At 46.7% G+C, this 22,885-nt stretch overlaps 1 protein-coding gene across 1 annotated transcript in view; it reads right to left on the bottom strand.

Moving 5' to 3' along the window:
- ATP1B3 (ATPase Na+/K+ transporting subunit beta 3) overlaps window positions 1-20,695 on the bottom strand; it is a 37,525-nt gene extending 16,830 nt beyond the window's left edge. The window contains exon 1 of the mRNA XM_049785360.1: window positions 20,454-20,695. Coding sequence (XP_049641317.1) covers window positions 20,454-20,562 — 109 coding nt within the window. The 5' untranslated portion in view covers window positions 20,563-20,695. The remainder of the gene's footprint in view (window positions 1-20,453) is intronic.
- Window positions 20,696-22,885: the final 2,190 nt, after the last annotated feature.

Raw genomic sequence — 22,885 nt, 5'->3', positions numbered from 1 at the left:
TAAACCAAACAATGCCCCGAGACCCCCAAGAGCATGTCTGTAATTCTCTACTCTTATTTTAATATATCCACTCCATTCCCAAACATGCTTCCTAACTGCCTTCTACTCTCAAGAGGCCCATGACCCCTCCATCAAAAGATTGTCTGGGGCCGGTGAGGTGGCGCTAGAGGTAAGGTGTCTGTCTGCCTTGCAAGCGTTAGCCAAGGAAAGATCTCAACCCCGTGTCCCATATGGTCCCCCCAAGCCAGGGGCAATTTCTGAGCGCTTAGCCAGGAGTAACCCCTGAGCATCAAACGGGTGTGGCTCAAAAAAAAAAAAAAAAGATTGTCCGAAAAAAATTGTCAGAAATGTTTAACTTTTTAACAGGTCAGGAAATGTCCTCCACCCCTCCAAAGCAATGGCATTTTATGTTTAGACCAACATCCTTCCTGTAACCGCACACCCCACTGTCCAATTACCAGGAAGCCAAAATGGGAGATAAAGCGATAAGAAACAGATTGTAACCTTCAGGGTGTCGCCCTGCAAGCACATGCTGAGACCATGTTACAGAAAAAGGAAAGGAAAACCAGTCTCAAAGCAGTGGTCCTGATGCCAAAGTGAAGACATAATACTTGCCAAGGCCCAAGGTTAGTGTAAGATGAAAAGAAAAAAATTCCTTCAGACTCAGAAGTTGACAGGCACAACATCCTCCATTCAGCCCAACAAGGTAGACAAATCTATGAATGTATGACTTGAGGCTGTGCTCCAATAAAACTAAAAACAGGCAGATTGAATTTGGGGTGATCTGAGGATGAATCTCAGAGATGTGAAATTAGAAAAATCCTATCAATGTTACTAAACCATCTCAAAATATTCCAAGTCAGGGGCCGGAGAGATAGCATGGAGGTAAGGTCGGTGGTTTGAATCCTGGCATCCCATAGGATCCCCCAAGCCTGCCAGGAGCGATTTCTGAGCTTAAAGCCAGTAGTAACCCCTGAGCACTGCTGGGTGTGACCCAAAAACCAAAAAAATATTCCAAGTCAGGCTTTGGTATCTAATTTTAAATGCCTAAGTAATGTAAATGCAACTCAGCAGGACACTTGATTTTGCATATGCCAAGGGCCACCACAAAAAAGAAAACTGCTACAGTGAAAATCAAGTATTTTATGAACTATGTTCATAAAACAAGATAGATGCCCCATGAAGTGACCTTTAACTGTAGAGAGCAAGAAAATAGGTAAGCAATTTCCACCCCTGAAATTGTCCCTTTTTTAAAAATAATTTTATTGTGATCAAAGTGAACTGCAAGTCTATCACAGTAATTAAATTTTTTGTTAGTAATTAAATTTAAGGCGCATAGTAAATTGTCCCTTTTTGAATGAGCATTCTGCCCAAGTTCTAAATCTATCATTTAATAGGTCAATCTTGGGCCAAAGTAGAGCTTAGGCTCCTGACCATAACTACGTGGGGTTCAAACACTGAAAAAGCAAACAAAAATTCCCCCCCTTTGAAGTAATCATATGAGGAGCATTTTTTAATCAATTCAATCTATTTTCTATTTAAAACAATAACAAACTACTAGAAGGGACCAGAAACAGTACAGTATGTAGAATACTGTCTGCAGTCACCCAACAGGGGTTACATTCCCGGCACCCTAAACCCCACACCAAGAGTGATCACAGAGTACAACTGGATATAGCTAAAATGCCTTGGCTTCAACCCCATTTGTTCGAAATAATAATAATGATGATAATAATAATAATAATAATAATAATAATAATAATAATAATAATAATATATCAACTTCTTGTTTTGCTTTTTGGGCCACACTCTTGCGATGGTCAGGGGATACTCCTGGCTATGCTTCTGCCTAGGGGGACCATATGGGATGCCAGGGATTGAACCAAAGTCCATCCTGGATCAGCCGTGTGTAAGGCAAACGCCCTATCACTCAAGCCCAGTCATTAATCAATTTAAGAAAGGAACAATTCGGAAGCCAAGGGTTAAAAAGCTTCGCTGACCTGTAGCCGATACGAGGCTCCATGTACCACTGGTAGTGGCCCAAACCTCCCCAATCATGTATTAAAACTCTTCTTTGTGGGGCCAGAGAGATAGCCTGGAGGTAAGGCGTTTGCCTTCCATACAGAAGGACGGATGGTTTGAATCCCCAGCATCCCATAGGGTCCCCTGAGCCTGCCAGGAGCGGTTTCTGAAAGTAGAGCCAGGAGTAATGCCTGAGCGCTGCCGGGTATGAGGCAAAAAAAAAAAAAAAAAAAAAATTTAAAAACTCTTCTTTGTGAAGTAACCTGAGGTTAAAGCCATTACCAAAATGTGCACTCAAATAAGAAGTCAAATGCTTTCATTGGCAATTCTGCTTTTCTGTTTGTGAGAGACAGACCCCCAGCATGCTGAAGGATCACTGGTGTTTGAAGGACAAAATGCAATGTTAGAGATCAAACCTGGGCCTCCTACATGCAACACACAGTCTAGCCCATGTGAAGCAGGAAATCAAACCTGGGCTCACTCCACTGAGCTATCCAAAGTTTGAATTTTATCCAAAAACCCGAAGTATGGTTTTTAAAAATTCAACAAGAGGACCTGGAGAGAGCACAGAGACAGCCTTGCAAACGGCTGACCTGAACTCAATCCCCAGAATTCCATATGGTTCCCCCCCACCAAGCACCACCAGAAGTAATTCCTGATTCCCCACAAAGGAGTGACCCAAGTAGTAGTCCATAAAACAAACAAGTACAGGGGACCAGAGAGATAGCATGGAGGTAGGACATTTGCCTTGCATGCAGAAGGATAGTGGTTCGAATCCCAGCATCCCACATGGTCCCCAACCCTGCCAGGAGCAATTTCTGAGTGTAGAGCCAAGAGTAAACCCTGAGTGCTGCCAGATGTGACCCAAGAACCAAAAAAAGAAAAAAAGGCAAGTACAACTTTTTAGTTACAAGACAACCAAAAAATGAGCAAAGAACTGTAAAGAAATAAAAAAAACTAAGCTCTCAGAAATAGCTGAGGGCCCAGAGAGATAGCACAGCGGCATTTGCCTTGCAAGCAGCCGATCCAGGACCAAAGGTGATTGGTTCGAATCCCGGTGTCCCACATGGTCCCCCGTGCCTGCCAGGAGCTATTTCTGAGCAGACAGCCAGGAGTAACCCCTGAGCACCGCCGGGTGTGACCCAAAAAAAAAAAAAAGAAATAGCTGAGCACTGGGGCCAGAGCTCCATGTACCAATGCAGGGGTGGCGAACAAGTTTGACACAAAGAGCGAAAATTTTAAACTGTTGAGTCAGAGAGCCACACCATGTAGTGGCCTGCCAAAACAGACATACAAAAACATATACCGGGGGCTGGAGAGATAGCATGGAGGTAAGGCGTTTGCCTTTCATGCAGGAGGTCATCGGTTCAAATCCCAGCGTCCCATATGGTCCCCCGTGCCTGCCAGGAGCAATTTCTGAGCATGAAGCCAGGAATAACCCCTGAGCACTGCCGGGTGTGACCCAAAAAAAAAAAAAAAAACTACAAAAAAAAAAGCATATACCGTATTTTCCGGCGTATAAGACAACTTTTGAAACAAACAAACAAAAAAAGTCAACCGAAAATCAGGGGTCGTCTTATAGGCCGAGTATATCCCGAAAAATGTTTCAATATGCCGCTAAACAAAACAAACAAACAAAAAAAATTCAGGCCGCAGAGTTTCCAAATCTCTTTCTTGGGAGCTCCCAAACAGTACTCAGGAGATCTGGGGGGCCATTTCTGGCAAAACCCAGCTAACCGTGTTGGTGGTTCAGTGCTAGGGTCCGAGGATGGGGTGTTGTTTGGTTCATGTAGTGGGGGAGATTAACTGGCACCACCAGGGAATTGCCAGAAAAAGTGCCTATGAAAGGGACCAACCACTGCAAGGCTGCTCGGACCACCTCTCTGACTCAGCCAATCCAAGCAGGCTTTTGATGCATGCAAATTAGACAATGTTTTGGACCCGAATCTACACTGTAAAAAGCCTGTTCAGGTTGGCCAGAGTCAGAGAGGAAGTCTATTGCAGTATAACCTTTGAACCTTTGCTTGTTGTGATTGCCTCACTGTGGTACATACAGTTGCAGCACAGGAACATTCTGTCTGATACATCGAATATAGGCCTACACCTATGTTTTAACTGCAAAATTAGGGGGTCGTCTTATACGCCGGAAAATACGATAATTTTAATAATAATCTATTAAACACAAATTGTATTTTTCCATTTCAAGTGAGGGTCAAAATCCTGCAGTGATGGTGAGGGAGTGCTTCGTCCTCCACACTAAGAACTAACATCAGGCAAGATGTGACCCAACATGTGACATACGGTTTGGGAGACGAGATGACACAGCCTGAGGGCGGACTCCATGCTCAGAGATCTCTCCTCAGCGGTCCCTCCTCAGAAGCAGCAGAACAAAATCCAAACTTGGCAAAGAGCCACAGTATACAAAATGATAAGAGGCAAAGAGCCATATTCATTTTGGCCGGGAGCCGCGTGTTCGCCACCCAATGGATAGCACAGTGGTAGGGTGTTTACCTTTATAGAGGCTGACCCAGAAAGGCCTGAGTTAGATTCCCGGCATCTCCTATGGTCCTGCAGGGCCAGGAGTAACCTGTGTCTCAGGGTGTGCCCCCAAAATAATTTTTTTCCTTTCCATATGTCTCACAAAGACAATCTGCTGCTAGAATGACTATTAGAAAATGGCCAATGAGGGAGCTGGAGAGATAGCATAGCGGTAAAGCATTTGCCTTGCACGCAGCTGATCCTGGATGGATGGTGGTTCGAATCCCAGCATCCCATATGTCCCCCATGCCTGCCAGGAACAATTTCTGAGCACAGAGCCTAGAGTAACCCCTGAGCAACATCAGGTGTGACCCAAAGGAAAATGGCTAATGCAGGACCTGGGTTTGATTCCTGGCATCCCATATGGTCCCCTGAGCCTGCCATGAGCGATTTCTGAGAGCAGAGCTAGGAGTAACCTCTGAGTGTTGCCGGCGGTGACTCAAAAATCAAAGAGGGGCTGGAGAGATAGCATGGAGATAAGGCGTTTGCCTTGCATACAGAGGGACGGTGGTTCAAATTCCACCATCTCATATGGTCCCCCGAGCTGGCCAGGAGCGTTTGCTGAGCGTAGAGCCAGGAGTAAACACTGAGCACTGCCAGGTGTGACTCAAAAACCAGAAGAAAAAAAAAAAGGCAAAAAGAAAGAAATTGTTGAGCTCTAAGAAATTACACATTTGGGGTTGGAGCAGCAGTACTGTCAAGATACTGACTTTTGCACACAGCAGACCCAGGTTCGATCCCTGGTACCTCCTATAGTCCCCTGAGCCTATCAGAACTGATCTGAGAGCAGAATCAAGACTAAGCCATGAGCACCACTGTGTGTGGCCCAAAAGGAAAACAAAATTATTAAAAATTGCTACAGCTGGGGAAAAAGTGGTATCAGTGTTTGGTTGCATGCTGCTGACTCAGGTTCAATCTCTGGCATCCCATATAGTCACCTGAGTCTGCCAGGAGTAATTTCTGAGAGACAGGTGTATCCCTTGAGTGGCACCAGGTGTGCCTCCCCCCCCCCCAAAAAAAAAAGCTACAGCTTCCTAGTAAAATGATCTATTGCCAATGGAGGCAGATACTTAAACCAGCAACCCCACTTAATCTATATTTGTTGCACATTGTTTTGGTATTTTGGGCCACATCCAACAGGATTTAGGGGCTATTCCTTGCTGTGCTCAGGGGTCACTCCTATTAGTGTCAGGGAACCATGTATATGCAAGTGCCTTAATTTCTATACCATATCTCTGATTGAACTGCAAAAATTTTGGAAAGAGGAAGAGGAGAGGGGGGAGAAAGGGGTAGGGAGAGGAAAAAAATTTTATTTTGGCCTGGTTCTGCGCTCAGAAATCATCCCTGGCAGGCATGGGGGACCATATGGGATGCCAGGATCCGAACCACCATCCTTCTGCATACAAGGCAAACACCCTACACCTCCATGCTATCTCTCTGGCCCCGAGAAAAAAAAATTTTTTAATTTTGAAAACTTGGGCTGGAGCAGCAGCACAAACAGTAAGCCTTGGTCGCACTAGCCTAGGACAGAGTGCGGTTCGATCCCCCAGCGTCCCATATAGTCCCCAAGCCAGAAGCAATTTCTGAGCGCATAGCCAGGTGGAATCCCTGAGCGTCTTTGGGTGTGGCCCAAAAAACAAAAAAAATATTTTTTGAAAAATTGTGGCCAATCAAATATTCAATATATATATACAAAGAGAGTTTATCTCTCCACAGTAGGGAGTATTAAGCATGATTCAAATAATTCATAATTCATGTATTACAAACACAGACACACAGCTAAAGATGTATTAAATGGGAGGAGGGGATTCTACTACATAGCTGTCCTATGTATTACTCATGTACAAGGGGAAAAGAAATAATCTCTTCTTACATACTCTACATATAACATACACCTAAATGCCCAAGGTGCCTGGCAGGTCACCAGTAACAAAAGCGTTAATCAGGAAAGAGCCAAGAGCCAAGAGCAACTGGGTGACAGGAAAGGAAGAGAAACCTCTCAAACAACTCCTCCAACCATCACCATTCAATTCTGAAGTCACAAAACACACAGAAACTCTAACAATCCCCAGGATCCCATATGGTCCCCTGAGCCTGCCAGGAGCGATTTCTGAGCTCAGAGCCAAGGAGATACCCGAGTGCCCCGCCCCCCAAAAGGAGCCCTGAACCAAGACATGCGTCCCCTGCAAGATGGGTCAGACAGAGCCTGTCCTCTATCGAATGGCCTCAGGGAAAATACCATTCGTAGTTCATTCTAGCACAGGTGAGTGCTGTGTCTTCAGAATTCCCTACTAATTAAGTCCTAAAGCAGAAGGTTTCTTCTGAGGAGTTCTTCCTGCCCAGCCTAACTGTGGGCCCTGAGATCAGACACACAGACCTGAGGAGTGAGCAGTGTCCAGTCTGGACCTATGCTGGTACAAGTGTTTCACAGATCATAGATTAATTTGTCCAGGCAGAAAAATCAACGAGCGCTGCAGTGGTAAAGGTTTATTCACATTTAGAAAAAACTGCTATTTTTACTCAAACATAGACCACACAGGGAGTTTTTAAAGTAGTAAAGTTAACTGGGGCTGCCAGGGAAGGTGGGGTAGAAATGGGAACCACTGGTTATCTTTGTGTAGTAAACAACAAAGGCGACAGACAGTCCACAACCTATTTGGAGACAATTCAGGTCTGTGGAGGAGGCAGCCTATACTCACCACTCACTTCTACAGCAGAGGTCCACAAGCCAAACTTTAGCCCTGTGGTACATTAAACACTGAAACACAGCAAGGCTTGTGATCTCAGACACACGGTTCGAGGAGGCCTGAGAGCTGACAACTGGCCACAATTCCTTCTAGACTTGCAGGGGTCTTAAACTTGAGGCCCGAGGGCCGTTTGCGGCCCCTCCATAAAACATTTTGTGGCCCTACCCTAGAGGAATCTTTTTTTGTTTTGTTTTTAGTTGTTTGGGTCACACCCCCCAATGTTCAAGGCTTACTACTGACTTTGCACTCAAGGATCACCTGGACTTTGCCTCCCTGGCCCCCAGGTAAATTGAGTTTGAGACCCCTGTGAGAGAACATTCACAGGTTCATTTCAAATTGACACTTGAAACTTACGCTCTCCAACTCTTCTTTTGAAGAGGAAATTCATAATGCATGGGACCAGGAGCTGGTTCCAATGCTAATGATCTTGGTATGTTCCCCCACCCTTCCCACAGCATCTCTGCTGTGGCCACCACCCCTTAGCCTGAGCAAGGGTGTGGCCAACTAACCAGAGATTAGAGGAGCAAGTTCTAAATCCTGTACTAGAGAGGAAACACACATGTAAAAACCCTGATGCACACTGAAAATGCCAGTCAGTGAGACACGACCTTTCTTCACCAGGGCCTATCAGAGAAGTCTTATGACAGAGCTGGCACTCAAACTAGCTGTAGGAGAAAGGATTTATGAAGCGGAGGATAAGTGCAGGGCATAGGGAGGGGGTGGACCGTGCATTTGCCCATCTGCCTACAGCACGTATAGTGTGGGGAAGGACGGAAATGACAGGTTCTCAAACTGGACACTAAGCTCTAGGTCATTATGCCATAAGACTGAACACAGGGTTTCCTAGAGCTAATTTAACCCCCATCCACCCGAAGCTGGGGGTGCAGAACACCAAAAAGTAGCTTCAGAAGTAGCCTGGCAGCTGGAGGGCACATGGCTAGATTCCTCAGAATTCTCTCTGACTTCTTTCTGGGGACACAGAGGGGACTGGACTGAGTCAGTTCCAACAACATCAGCATTATTCTCTGAAATGCAACGTAAGTTGGAAAACCAAATGATACCTGAATTATAAACACTTGTGTAAAAAAGGCACCGGAGCAACTGATCTGGGTTATTAATGGTTTGGTTTGGGGCCACACCCAGCAGTGCTTAGGGAACCCTGGGGGGGCTCAAATATGGGATGCTGGGGCTAAGTGTGCAAGGCAAACACCCCTCCCTGCTGTACTGTTACTCTAAACTTGATTTTAATGGTTTGGATCTGTTTTGGGGCTACAAATGGTGTCGGGAACTGAACTCCTTTCTAGGAGCTTCCAGAGTGAGGTCGGGTTCATGCAATCGCTCCAGCACTAAATACAGGAAAAAGCTCTACCAGATCCTAGGAAAAAACTTACAGAAGCTGTAAGTTTCTCTTCTCCCCCCTTTCCCTGCATGTAGAAGAGCATGGGATAGAAACTGCCACATATGGGGCCGGAGAGATAGCATGGAGGTAAGGCGTTTGCCTTTCATGCAGGAGGTCTTCGGTTCGAATCCCGGCGTCCCATATGGTCCCCCGTGCCTGCCAGGAGCAATTTCTGAGCCTGGAGCCAGGAATAACCCCTGAGCACTGCCGGGTGTGACCCAAAAACCACAAAAAAAAAAAAAAAGAAAAGAAACTGCCACAGAGAAAAAAATCAAATAAAAAGGAAGTACTGGGGCAGAGGACCAGAGCAAAAGCATTGTAGACAGGGCATTTGTCTTGCATGTGGTCACCCAAGGTTCAATCCCTGGCATCCCATATGGTCCCCTGACCCTACCAGGAATAATTTCTGAACAGGGCCAGGAGTAACCACAGGAGTGCCGCTGGATGTGGCCCAAAAAATAAACAACAAAAAGTAGTGGGGCAGGGATGTGGCTCTGTAGTAAAGCACTTGTTTGTGTGAGGTCCAGGATGGGTTCCCAGAAATAGAGATGGAAAGAGAGGGAGGGAGGGAGGTGAGTTGGGACTGGAGAGACAGTAATGGTTGGGAATTTGCCTTGAACACAAAAACAAAGCAAAGCCCAAAGCATCATACAGAAAGCCCAGATCAAAATGTCAAGACTCACCTGTATACACACCTCCCTATCCCCTGTGCACTGAAGTAAACTCCAAGTTTAGAACTGGGATTAATTAGCACCTGAGGTACCACAGGAAAGTAGCAAAAATCGCCCCCCCCCCCAAAAGAGCACAATGAGTTAAAATAAAAATAAAAGCTTTATCTAAGAGTCTCTTGAAGTGCAAGATATGAAGCTGAGCACAGCAATAAAGAAAGTAGGAGATCTGAATAATAAACTGGTTGGTTCCTCTGACCAGAGGTCCTGCCCAGGCATGTCACATAGATCTCCCAGAGAAAGTTCAGTCGAAGCTTTATTTGAATATTGCACTTGCCTGAAAACCCAGCAGTGCCGTGGCAATCTAAAAAATAATGGTCCCTAGTGTACCACCAGGAGTGACCCCTGAGTGCAGAGCCAGGAGTAATCTGAGCACTCTGGTGCGTGGCCCAAGAAACAAAAAGAGAGAAGGGTCTGCCCAAGCACTGAGGAACACTAAAATACACCCCCAAGTCCATGAAAGGCACCAAACACAAAGCTCCAGAAGATCACATGCATGGGAACATCTATACTGCTCATTCAATTTTTATTACATCCTACTAAGTGCAGGGCATCAACAGGCCAGGGGTGAGGAATCAATGAGTAAGATGTGAATAAGCTCATAACCTAGGAAAGAGGCAGCAACATTAGATGAGGACATAATTGTCAGAGAAAAAAACGGGAAGAGGCATGAGAAAAGAACTAAAGAAAGCAAATGTACACTGCAAGGCACATGACCAAAGTGTAGAGCTAGAAGCATTATTCCAGAAGAATCTTGGCTCAGAAACAGGAACAAGTTTAAGTTAGAACATATCTACTGTCCAACGGGATATACCCGGCAGTGCTCAGGAGTTACTCTTGGCAGGACTCAAGAAACCAGATATAGTGCCAGGGCTAAAATCACATTTGGTGGGGCCAGAGCAATAGCACCACAAGGAGGGCATTGCCTTGCAGACGGCCAACAAGGGTTCAATCCCAGGCATCTCATATGGTCCCGAGTCTGCCAGGAGTAATTTCTGAGCACAGATCCAGACAGATCCAGGAGTAACCAGAGCCTGGTATGGTGCCCCCCCCCCACCGTATCAATCAATCAAATAAGACTTGGATGCACAAATTAATTGTCCTACCCACACTGTGCTATCTTTCCAGCCCGTCCCCATAACCTTATGAACTACCCTAAGTGGATCTGTGATACATGGGCTAAAATTTTAAAAAGCAAGAAAGTTTTGAGCATCAAAGGAGTTGAAGTCCAAGGATTCCCTCACTGAGTAAATCTGGACACACCATTTCAGAGTGTCATATTTTCATCTATACAATCAAAACACTTTGCTGAATTAGTGGCTTAAAATGTTGTTTATTCTGGGATCAAGAGGGGGGTTTGCTTTGCACTCGAGTTGCTGACTCTAGTACAATGCAATCCCCAGTACCAAATGTGGTCAAGTAACATCAGGAGTGATCCCGAAAACCAGGAATAAGCGGAATAAGCCCTGAGCACAGTAAGATGTGGTCCCAAATCCACCCAGACCCCACCCCCCCACATACACCAAACTTTGGTTTGAGTCACATTAAGCTTTACAGTAGCATCAGTAAAGCTACTCTTCACATCAGGTTAGCTATATAAACAAGCTATACAAACATTTCTGAAACATTGCTTACAATAAACAAGTAGAAAATTTTGACTTTCTCACTATTTTCTTTCTTTTTTTCTTTTGTTTTGGTTTGGGGACACACCCAGCAACAGCGCTCAGGGGTTATTCCTGGCAGGCTACGGGAGGCCGGGGATTGAACTGGGGTCTGTCCTGGGTGAAGAGCATTCAAAGCAGACACCCCACTGATGTGCTATCTCTGGCCCCTATTTCATTATTTAAAGAAAGTTAACTAACCGCACATTCCAAGTCTGGGAGATAACAGGCTGTAGTACATATTTTGAATGCAGATGCTCTGGGTTCAAAAAATTTAAATTTAAAAAGCAGCTCAGGGTTCGATCCCTGGCACCTCAGGTCCCATAGAACCAAAGTGTGGGCCAAAAATAAGGGGGATAAAAGTTAACTGCAACACAGGGCCCACTACCTTAGCAAAAGCAGCCTAGATTATTTACTTTTGATTATGTTTAATGCATTTAGTCTTTTTGGTTTTTGGGCCACACCCAGTAATGCTCAGGGGTTACTCCTGGCTATGTGCTCAGAAGTTGCTCCTGGCTTGGGGGACCATATGGGACACCGGGGTATCGAACCGCGGTCCGTCCAAGGCTAGCGCAGGCAAGGCAGGCACCTTACCTTTAGCGCCACCGCCCGGCCCCACATTTAGTCTTAATACTTGTAAATGCATTCATTATATACATTAAGTCACTAAATGTTCTATCCTGTTTCCACTGAGATCACATTGCTTGCTGGCAGATCCTACAGCTCCGTTAGAAAAGTCTGTCCTGTCGTCAGTCGGGACAGAATTTGAGCACCTACAAAGTTCGTAAAAAGTCAACTAAGCTGGGGCCGGAGAGATAGCATGGAGGTAAGGCGTTTGCCTTTCATGCAGAAGGTCATCGGTTCGAATCCCGGCGTCCCATATGGTCCCCCGAGCCTGCCAGGAGCGATTTCTGAGCATGAAGCCAGGAGCAACCCCTGAGCGCTGCTGGGTGTGACCCAAAAACCAAAAAAAAAAAAAAAAAGTTAAAAAAGTCAACTAAGCTGATTATGTGTGCACTGAACCTGTGCTGCTACCAAATCTAATACTCAAATGTACAAACAGCCACTGAAGTCATTACAGCTAGTTTGGGGGTGGGGGAGCTCTACCCTCCCAAGTGGTGTTCAGGTTACCCTCCCAGAGACTCTCCACCAACCAGAACTAAGGATCAATACAAGGGCCAAGGGTGCAGATGGGCGAAGGTCCTCAGGCAACTCTCCAGATTCCCTCAGCCAACCCTTTGACTTCACTTGCCCCACAGGCTGCAGCCAATAATTCCTGGGAACAGGAGGTATCAGGGAGCAAACTGGGGTTGAAAGTATACAAGAAAAGGAGCAGTTTCTGTGTGATTTCTGTAGCCCGTATAGCTATCTCTTTTTTTTTGGGGGGGGGGGGGAGGCTTGGGGGTCACACTCGGCAGTGCTCAGGGATTACTCCTGGCTCTCTCTATGCTCAGAAATTGCTCCTGGCAGGCTCGGGAAACCATATGGGATGCCGGAATTCGAACCACAATCCTTCTGCATGCAAGGCAAACGCCTTACCTCCATTCTATCTCTCCGCCCCCCCCCCCATAGCTATCTTAAGGCAATCCAATATAACTATTTTTATTATCAAGACAAAACTGTTTAAATATTTGTTCTTGGGCATGGGAGATAGTACAGGGGTTTACAGCGCTTGCTTTGTTGCCTCTGACTACAGTTCAATCCTGTGGTTCACTTCAATCCCAGGACCACATATCGTTCCATTAGGACCACCACAAGCCAGGAGCAGCCCTTCAGTACTGTCAGGTGTGGCCCAAATGCCAATAAACAAAGTAAGTATATGTGTGTTCTTGGGCTGCAGTGAAAGTTCAGTGGAGCAAAAAAATGCTTAAAACCCAGGTTTAATCCCCAACATGGCATAATCCCAACAAGACTACTTGAAGCAACCCCAGCATTGCTGGGTGTGGCCCCAAACCAAAATAAATAAATGTTTACTCTTAATATAGCTAATGCCCTTGCAGAGGAATCTAAGAGTAAATAAGTCCAACCTCAAAGTAAATGGGTCAAAATTGGGACAAAGACCTGAATGCAAAAAAATAAAACTAGAAAACATCTTGAATGAACATATTTATAAAATCCTTGCAACAGAGGGACTGGAGTGATGGTGCAAGCAGTAGGGCATTTGCATTGCACGAGCTGACCTAGGACAGACCACCGTTCCATTCCCCCGGTATCCTATATGGTCCTCCAAGCCAGGAGTGATACCCCAGAGACACCAGGTGTGGCCCAACCCCCCCAAAAAAAACGTTGCAACAGAAAGCTATTCTCAGGGCTGGAGAGATAGCTTGGAGGTAAGGCGTTTGCCTTTCATGCAAAAGGTCATTGGTTCGAATCTCAGCATCCCATATGGTCCCCCAAATTTGCCAGGAGCAATTTCTGAGTGTGGAGCTAGGAGTAACCCCTGAGCGCTGCAGAGTGTGACCCAAAAACAAAAAACAAAACAAAAAAAGAAAGAAAGAAAGAAAGAAAGAAAGAAAGAAAGAAAGAAAGAAAGAAAGAAAGAAAGAAAGAAAGAAAGAAAGAAAGAAAGAAAGAAAGAAAGAAAGAAAGAAAGAAAGAAAGAAAGAAAGAAAGAAAGCTATTCTCTACATACCCACAGATCAAGGCACTTTTAATAAGGCCAACTTGGCCATCTACATTAAATAAAAAATTAAACTAGGGGAAAGGAAAAAAAATAAATGTATTTCTTAAACATGAAAGGTATATACCTTATACACAAACTAAATCAATAGAGCTTCAACAAAGGAGCTCACAAAGCTAACTTGCAAAGGTTAGGGAACTGGAAGGAGAGCAGTCACACGACATTTGCTTTAAAAGGAATCAGCAAAAAAGTCAAAAAGGGGCAGAGCAGTGGTGAAAGCGTAGGGCGTTCACCCTGTACATGCTGCTAACCTAAGATGGACCATCCCATATGGTCCCCCCAAGCCAGGAGAGATTTCTGAGTGCAGAGCCAGGAGTAATCCTTGAGCTGTTACCCGGTGTGGTATACAAGTTGATTTGGGTTTAGTTTTTTTCTGGATTGTTTCTGGGCCAAACATAGCAATGTGCAAGGATTACTCCTGGCTCTGCACTTAGTAATCACTCCTGGGGGTACTTGGGATCATCTGGAATGCTGGGGATTGAGATTGAACCTGGGCCAGCTGTGCACCAAGGTAAACACCCTACCACCCCACTACACTATCTCTCTCTACACCAAGTGTTAGGGGGTTTGTTTGTTTGGGGGCCAACTGGTGAATTCCTGGCTCTGTGTTGAGACATCACTCCTAAATGTGCTTGGGTGGCCATATATGGTATAGGGGAACAAGCCAGGATTGGTCACATAAAAGGCAACCACTTAATGGCTGTACTCTCCACTTCAATAAATCTGCTTTTAAAAAGCAAGTGCATGGGGTTTGCTGCCCTTCATTCAATTCAAGCCCTTGAACACTGATCTCCCTTTCTTGTCTGTTTAATTGCCAGCATATTTCCAACCTGGAGAAGGCTGTGTTCTCTCTCAAACTTATACTTCTCTGTCACTCTAAATAGGCGTCAATAAACTTTCTTGTAACCCTTCCCCCAACTTCCTTTTTCCCTAAACTCTTCCTTTGAGATGTAAAAGTTCACTGATAGTTGTCTTCCAGCATTGATGACCTTCCCCACCTGGAATTGGGGATTTTTGAATAAAGGAAAGAGGGAAGGAGCATGGCAAGAGAGAAAGCAGAAATCATAGGCAATACACGGCAGAGAAAGGCCACAAGGCAAAAAGCAGACTATGGTAACTCCAATGAAACTCTAATTCACTGGCTTGGTGTATTATTTCTCCACTGCTACCCAACTTCATCAGACCCAGTTGTGGCCTGAGGGATTAGAAATATGGTGCATGGGGCGGCCTCACCCAATCTGTGGAGCTATAGTTTTATTTTTACACCATTTGAAAAAAGGGGAGAGGGGGCGGTATGGTTTTTGCCTTGCAAGCAGAACAGTGGTTCGAATCCCCGCATCCCATATGGTCCCCAAGCCTGCCAGGAGTAACCTGAGTGCTGCCGGGTGTGACCCAAAAACAAAAATAAAATAAAAATTAAAAAAGGGGGGGAGGGCTGAGCAATAGCACAATAGGTAAGGCAGTTGTGTTGCACAGGGGCCAACCCAGGTTCCATCCCCAGCATCCCATCTGCTCTCCTAAACCTGACTGGAGTGATTCTTTTTTTGTTTTGGTTTTGGTTTTGGTTTTTGGGCCACAGCCAGAGGTGCTCAGGGTTTACTCCTGGCTTGGGGGTCCATATGGAATGCCAGGGATCAAACCCAAGTCCGTCCTGGATCAGCCACGCACAAAGCAAACGCCCTACTGCTGTACTATAGTTCCACTCCCATTACTGGAGTAATTCTGAGTGTAGGGCCACAGTTGCCCTTGAGTGAAGCCAGATGTGTCCCCTGCAAAAATAAATAAATAGAAACTAAAGAAAAACCCAAATAACAAAAGAAAACAATTGCCCAAGAGAAAAACAGCAACCAAGACACTTGCCTAGAACACAACCAAGCAGGGTTTGACCCTCAGAAACCGATATGGTCCCTTGACCAATGGTAAGAGTGATTGCTGAATATAACCAGGGTGGCCCCAAAACAAAACACACAACCACTACTTGGCCTACCAGTACAGGCCAGAGCAATAGCTCAAAGGGCTGAGTTCATGTTTTCATGCCAAAGGATCAAATTCCATTCTGGACACAGCATGGTACCCAGTACAAATTGAAGTTACCTCTCCTCCCAGCAGAAACCTGGAAGTAAAGATCCATTCAATGGTCAAATTAACCCTCCAAAATTCAGAACAGGGGATGCTCTCAAATGCTCAAGGGGTACACATTTGCCAAGCATATGAGACCTCTATATTCCATTGAAGGTAAATAAAAACATTCCATGGGTCTACCAGACAGCTATTAAAATTGTGATCCAGGAGCTGTTTTCTAGTGGATAGGGTGCTTGCCTTACGAGGTTCCATCCCTGGCCTCCCATAAGGACCCCAGAGCAGCACTAGGAGTGATCCTTGATCCCAGAGGCAAAAGTAATGGAACCCTTGAACACCTCCATGTATGATCCAAAATCCTTTTAAATAAATAAATAAGGAGGCGGAGAGATAGCATAGCAGTAGAGTGTTTTCCTTGCAAGCAGTCGATCAAGTATGGATGGTGGTTCGAATCCCAACATCCCATATGGTCCCCCAAGCCTGTGGAGTAATTTCTTTTTTTTTTTTTAGGAGTAATTTCTGAGCAGAGCCAGGAGTAACCCGAGCGCTGCCGGATGTGACCCAAGATCTAAAAAACAAAACAAAACAAAAATAAATAAAAATTAAAAAAATGAATAAAACTGTGACCTAAAGGACAGGACAGGACAGGACAGTGGGTGGACATGTTTGTCTTACATGAGGCTTACCCAGGTTCAATTTCCAGCATCCCACATGGCCTGTTGCCAAGAGTGATCCCTAAGTGCAAAGCCAGAAATAAAGCCCTGTGTAGTATGAGGTGTGACCATAAGACCAAAAAAATGTCTTTTTTTTTTTTATCAAAGATCAAAGATCTCACCTTCTTTGCATGTAGGAGATCCACTATATGTATATGGTCACTGACCACTAGACTGTGACCCAACAACTGGAATGGTTCAAAAATCAAGAGGGGCTGGAGAGATAGCATGAAGGTAGAGCGTTTGCCTTTCATGCAGAAGGATGGTGGTTCAAATTCCAGCATCCCATATGGTTTCCCGATCCTGCCAGGAGCGATTTCTGAGCCTAAAGCCAGGAATAATAACCCCTGAGCGCTGCCAGGTGTGACCCAAAAAAAAAAAAAAAAAAAAAAATCAAGAGGGGCCAGAACAATAGCACAACAGGTAGAATGCTTGCCTTGTATGATCCCTGGCATCCCATCTGGTCTCCTGAGCCTGCCATGAGTGATTTCTGAGCGGAGAGCCAGGAATAACCAGGGCACCCTCAAGTGTGGACCAACGCCCCCCCAAAATTAGTGGGTATTTGTGGGGACAAAAATCAGGCAGACAGACCATAATACCCTACTAAGAATGAGAACAAGGTAACATTTCCTCCAACAGATTAACATTCTAGGATCTAAAACTAGGATTCTTAAACTCTGGGTCCTGGCCCCAGATACGGTTGTGTAACTTCAAAAAAAAAAATTTTTTTTTTTTTTTTTTTTTTTTGGTTTTTGGGTCACACCTGGCAGTGCTCAGGGGTTATTCCTGGCTCCAGGCTCAGAAATTGCTCCTGGCAGGCACAGGGGACCATATGGGGCGCCGGGATTCGAACCGATGACCTCCTGCATGAAAGGCAAATGCCTTACCTCCATGCTATCTCTCCGGCCCCAAAAAAAAAAAATTTTAAATTCCTTCCTGATTTGTATAACCACCACTTGATGTGTACAACAATGATATGCACCTGCAGATATGTAAGTATTTCTTGGGTCAAAGTGTCTTGAGAGGCCAGAGAGACAGCCAAGAGGGTAGGTTTGCCTTTCGAACAGGGTTCCATGTCTCATCTCATATGGCCTCCAAGAATAATTCCTAAATGTAGAGCCAGCGTAAGACCTGAATACCACAGAGTATAGCCCAAGGGGAAAAAAAGGAAAGTAAGAAAAAGTCTTGAGTGGAAACAATTGAAGTAGACTGGATGGGGCAACCATTTCACACAGGCTGATTGATGGCTGCTGCCACAGTTTACAGCCTGAGAGCATAGTTTCCCGTTTCCTGCAAGTAATTCCCCAAAATTCCTTGGAGAGATTACTTGTTTGAACAGGATTATGAACTTTAAATTACTTAGGCCATTATACATGTGTTTACTACTAAATTTACTATATATATAATTCGATAATTATCGAATTCTTTATATATATTATGTGTATATATATAAATATATATATATAATTCGATAATTATCGAATTCTTCTAAAACAAACTAGTTTGACCTGTAGTCAAGTACAGAATTCCATGTTAGATACATACAAGTTGGGGGGGGGGGGTCATAACCAGCGGTGCTAAGGGACCGACCATATATAGTGGCCCAAAGTCACAGCTAGGGCCGCCCTGCAAGGCCATTCCCTTACTTCCTATACTACCTCTCCTGCCTTGGAATGCCCTAAAGTTTGATTACTTGTGCACAAGCTACTTAAATGCATTTATCAGATAAACCATTTAGCCCAGACTTCGTAGCATACAGGTTAGAAGGAATGTTCCCTGCACTAGCACTAGTCATCCCAGACACAAAGGAAAGTAACAGTCTACTGGAAATGAGAAGGTGTGGAGGGGAAAAGGATAAAATCTCTTGCCAAGAAAGAATTCCTTCCCCCTACTCAAAAATTAGAAATCTCTCCTCACCCAGTACTCACTCCAGTTAAGTCCAGATACAAGATGTATTTCCTTAATAAACCAGAGGGTTCCCAAAAGACAATCATTTCAACAAAAAATCACAAGGATCGCCATGAAGTCCAGCAAACGCATTGTAAAATAATCTCAGTGCTGGCCCTAGATTAAAGGTCTGCTTTTCTCCTCGGCTCTGTGGAATACCAATTTTACACAAAGCAAAACAATGGCCTTTCTGAGGTCTCATTTTTTGCATGTTCCAAGGGGGGAGGATGGAAGTTTGGGCTTGGAGGGAAAAACTTTCCTTTGGGTGCCCCTTTGGGCTTGGATGGGACTTTTCTCAATAATTTATTTTTGGAGTTAACTCTCCCCGTTTCTCTTGAAACGATCGTGCCCAAATAGTTCTCAAAGTCTCAGAAGGTATTTTCTCAGAAAGAAATCTTAAGACCTCCATAAGCAGACATTTCCCCTCTAAAAAGCCCTCCCCAATATGTGAGCCCGTTTACGCATGTACACCCCAAAAAAGGGGCACTAAGTTTAATAGACTTTTACCAAAGGACCCAAAAAGGCACCCAAGAGGCTAACACACACACTAACAGGAGGAGGGTTCGACTTCCCTTTAAAACAAAGAACTGGGGAGGGGTGGCTGGAGGATAGCATAGAGGTAAAGCCTTGCATGCAGAAGGACAGTGGTGGTTCGAATCCCGGCATCCCAGAGTCCCCCAAAAGAGCCTGTCAGGAGCAATTTCTGAGCCTAGAGCCAGGAGGAGGAACCCCTGAGCGCAGCCGGGTGTGATCAAAAAACCCTCCCCAAACCCCGCAAAAAAAAACTTGGGTAGGGTTTGCTCTTTTACGTGCAAAGGCGAGAAGTGGATGCACGCACTGCGTAGGGTGTGCTTTGGACTCGTGAAGGAAGCCTGATCCCCAAAACCCTGCATTTTGTTTAAAAAAAAAAAAAAAAAAACTTAGGAGCCGAAGAGATATAGCATGGAGGTAGTGTGTTTGCCTTGCATGCAGAAGAACTAGTGATTCAAATCCCGGCATCCCATCGGGTCCCCGAAAGAGCCTGCCAGGAGCGATTTCTGAGTGTAGAGCCAGGAGGAACCCCTGAGTGCAGCCGGGTGTGACCCAAAAACCAACCCACCTACCCACCCCCCCAAAAAAAAGCGAAAAGACTCGGGGGAGAGCAGAAACACAACAGCCCATGCATGACAGCCACTTGGGGGCCCTTCCTTGGAAAAAGAGAAGAGGGGCTTTTTCATAGCCTCAGAGAGGACGAAATGAATCTTCTGGGGGTGGGTGGGTGGGGGTGTGTGGGTGTGTGGGTGTGTGGGTGTGTGTGTGTGTGTGGGTGTGTTTTGGGTGTGTTTTGGGTGTGTGTGTGTGTGTGTTTTGGGATCACACCCGGCAACGCTCAAGGGATTCCTCCTGGCAGGCTCTATGATGGGGGACCATCTGGGATGCTGGGATTCGAACCACCGACCTTCCTCATGCAAAGCAAAGAGGCCTTACTTACCTCCGTGCCATCTCTCCGGGCCCCCGAGAGCAATCTTCCGGCCGGAGGCTCAATTAGGGGCGCGTCGATGACTCAGCCAGGCGCCCCGGGAGTGGAAATTTCCTCTCGGCGGGGCGGCCCCGCACAAAGGCGGCCCGGACGGCCGGGTCCACTTCCGGCAGGGCGGAGGCCCAGCTCAGCCCGCACGTGCGCACGGGGCGGCCGGCTGGAGCCGGGGCGCGTGCCCGCCACGTGTCGGGAGCGCGCGGCGCGTGCCCGCGATGCCCCGCTTCTCGTCAGACGCATGCCCGGTGTGTCTCGGGAGCGCGCGGCGCGTGCCCGCGATGCCCCGCCCCTCTTCAAGCGCGTGCATGTCGCGTCTCGGGAACGCGCGGCGCGTGCCCGCGAGGCCCCGCCCCTCGCCCGGCGCGTGCCCGCCGAGCCTCCCCACGCCGCCCAACCGCCGCCCAGCGTGCGGTTCCGGCTCACCCCAGCTCGAGGCGGTGCGGCCCAGGAACTCTCCGGTGCCGGGGTTGTAGAGGAAGAGCTTCCATTCCGACAAGCTCTGGTGGAAGGACTTCTTCTCCTTCTTCGTCATGGTGGGGCCGGCGACGAGGCGGGAGGCCGCGGGGGTGGCGGCGGCGGCGGCGAGGCGCGCGCGACGGCGCGACCCAGCTCCGGGCGGCGCAGCCCGGCGACGAAGCGGACGGCGGGAGGCGCGAAGACGCGAGCGAGACCAGCTGCCGGCCGCGAGGCTCGTCTCCCGTCGACTGACTGCGCTGCGCCGAGGCCGGGGCGGGCGGCCGCGGGGCGAGCCGAGGGAGGATGACGTAGCCGGTCGCGCCAGCCAATCGCAGCGCCGCTCGGCCCGCGCCCAGGCCGCGGGCCCGCCCACGTGTCTTCTGATTGGTCCGTTGAGGCCACGCCCCGACAGGCCACGCCTTCTGTCTGGTAGACCACGCCCGTGTGTCCTGAGCCCCGCCCTTCCGCACCGGCGGCCCGAGCGCGGTCGTCTCCCTCCACCCCACAGTTCAAGCTAAACCGAGCCAGAGCGCTTAGGAACTAGCAAATGCAGAGCCCTAAGTGCACGGGAAGGGAGGCCCTGCTAAGTGGGTGGGTGGGTGGGTGGATGGATGGATGGTGGGTGGATGGATGGATGGATGGATGGTGGGTGGATGGATGGATGATGGATGGATGATGGATGGATGGATGGATGGATGGATGGATGGATGGATGGATGGATGGATGGATGGATGGTGGGTGGATGGATGGATGATGGATGGATGGATGGATGGATGGGTGGGTGCATGGGTGAATGGGTGAATGGATGATGGATGGATGATAGATAGGGAGCTGGGCTGGATGAATGGATGGATAGATAGATAGATAGATAGATAGATAGATAGATAGATAGATAGATAGATAGATATGGATGGATAGATGAGTGGGTGGATAGATGATTAATGGATGAATAGATGGGTGGATGGATGGATATTTGGATATATAGATAGATGGAGATAGATGGATAGATGATGAGTAGATGGATGGATGGATGGATAGATGTTGGGTGGATATATAGATATTTGGATAGATAGCTGGCATAGATAGATAGATAGATAGATAGATAGATAGATAGATAGATAGATAGATAGATAGATAGATAGATATGGATGGATAGATGGGTGGGTGGGTGGGTGGATAGATGATTAATGGATGGATAGATGGGTGGATGGATGAATATTTGGATATATAGATAGATGGAGATAGATGGATAGATGATGAGTAGATGGATGGATGGATGGATAGATGTTGGGTGGATATATAGATATTTGGATAGATAGCTGGCATAGATTAGATGATAGATAGATAGATAATAGACAGACAGACAGATAGATAGATAGATAGATAGATAGATAGATAGATAGATAGATAGATAGATATGGATGGATGGATAGATGGGTGGGTGGGTGGGTGGATAGATGATTAATGGATGGATAGATGGGTGGATGGATGGATATTTGGATATATAGATAGACAGAGATAGATGGATAGATGATGAGTAGATGGATGGATGGATGGATAGATGTTGGGTGGATATATATTTGGATAGATAGCTGGCATAGATTAGATGATAGATAAGATAGATAACAGACAGACAGACAGACAGACAGATAGATAGATAGATAGATAGATAGATAGATAGATAGATAGATAGATAGATAGATAGATAGATAGATGATAGATATAGCTGACCTGGCACCTGGCTGGCCCTTGTCAGATCTCAGGCACCCCGCCAGGAGCATTCTCACTGAGCCCTGGCAGGCCAAGAAAAAGTCCCCAGTGGTCCCCGAAGCAACAACCACCAGGAGAGGAGGCCTCGGGACCCCCTTCTCTGAGGGGACCACTTCTTTCTTCGCTCGCCATTCCCAGGCCTTCCCCAGCGGGCTCTGTGAGTCCCTGAGGCCTGGCCGAGTGTGAGAAGTGTCCTGGGGTTCCTTGCCCCAGCTGCACCCCGTTCTGCCCTGTGGCACTCTGCCCTCCGTGGAGTGAAGGGCCCTTCATCCTCCACAGGCTCCGACGGATTCCAGAGCCTGGAGCTAGGCTTTGTCAGAGAAAGAAATCAAGAACTCCCTGCTCTCACAGGGTTGCTCAAATGAGCACCTCGGGTCTTCCCTCAGTCCCCCACTTGGACTTTTTTTTCCCCCACTTGGACTTTTGATCTTGGCACTGTGGCACCCAGGAGAAGCACCCCCTCTTTTTTCTTAGGGTGCAAGTCTCCTCAATTAGGGAGGAGCTGCGGGGTGCAATTCTCTTTCCCCGCGTGAGGAGGCGCTGGCATGTGGCCAGCGCTCAGGGCCTTGAGACCTGGAGGGAGGACTCAGACTAGGGTGGAGGGCAGAAGAATTTGAACCGAAGACGCA

The sequence above is a fragment of the Suncus etruscus genome, chromosome 13 (assembly GCF_024139225.1).
Source record: "Suncus etruscus isolate mSunEtr1 chromosome 13, mSunEtr1.pri.cur, whole genome shotgun sequence".
Classification (NCBI taxonomy): domain Eukaryota; kingdom Metazoa; phylum Chordata; class Mammalia; order Eulipotyphla; family Soricidae; genus Suncus; species Suncus etruscus.
This window is presented reverse-complemented; position numbering and strand designations above follow the sequence as displayed.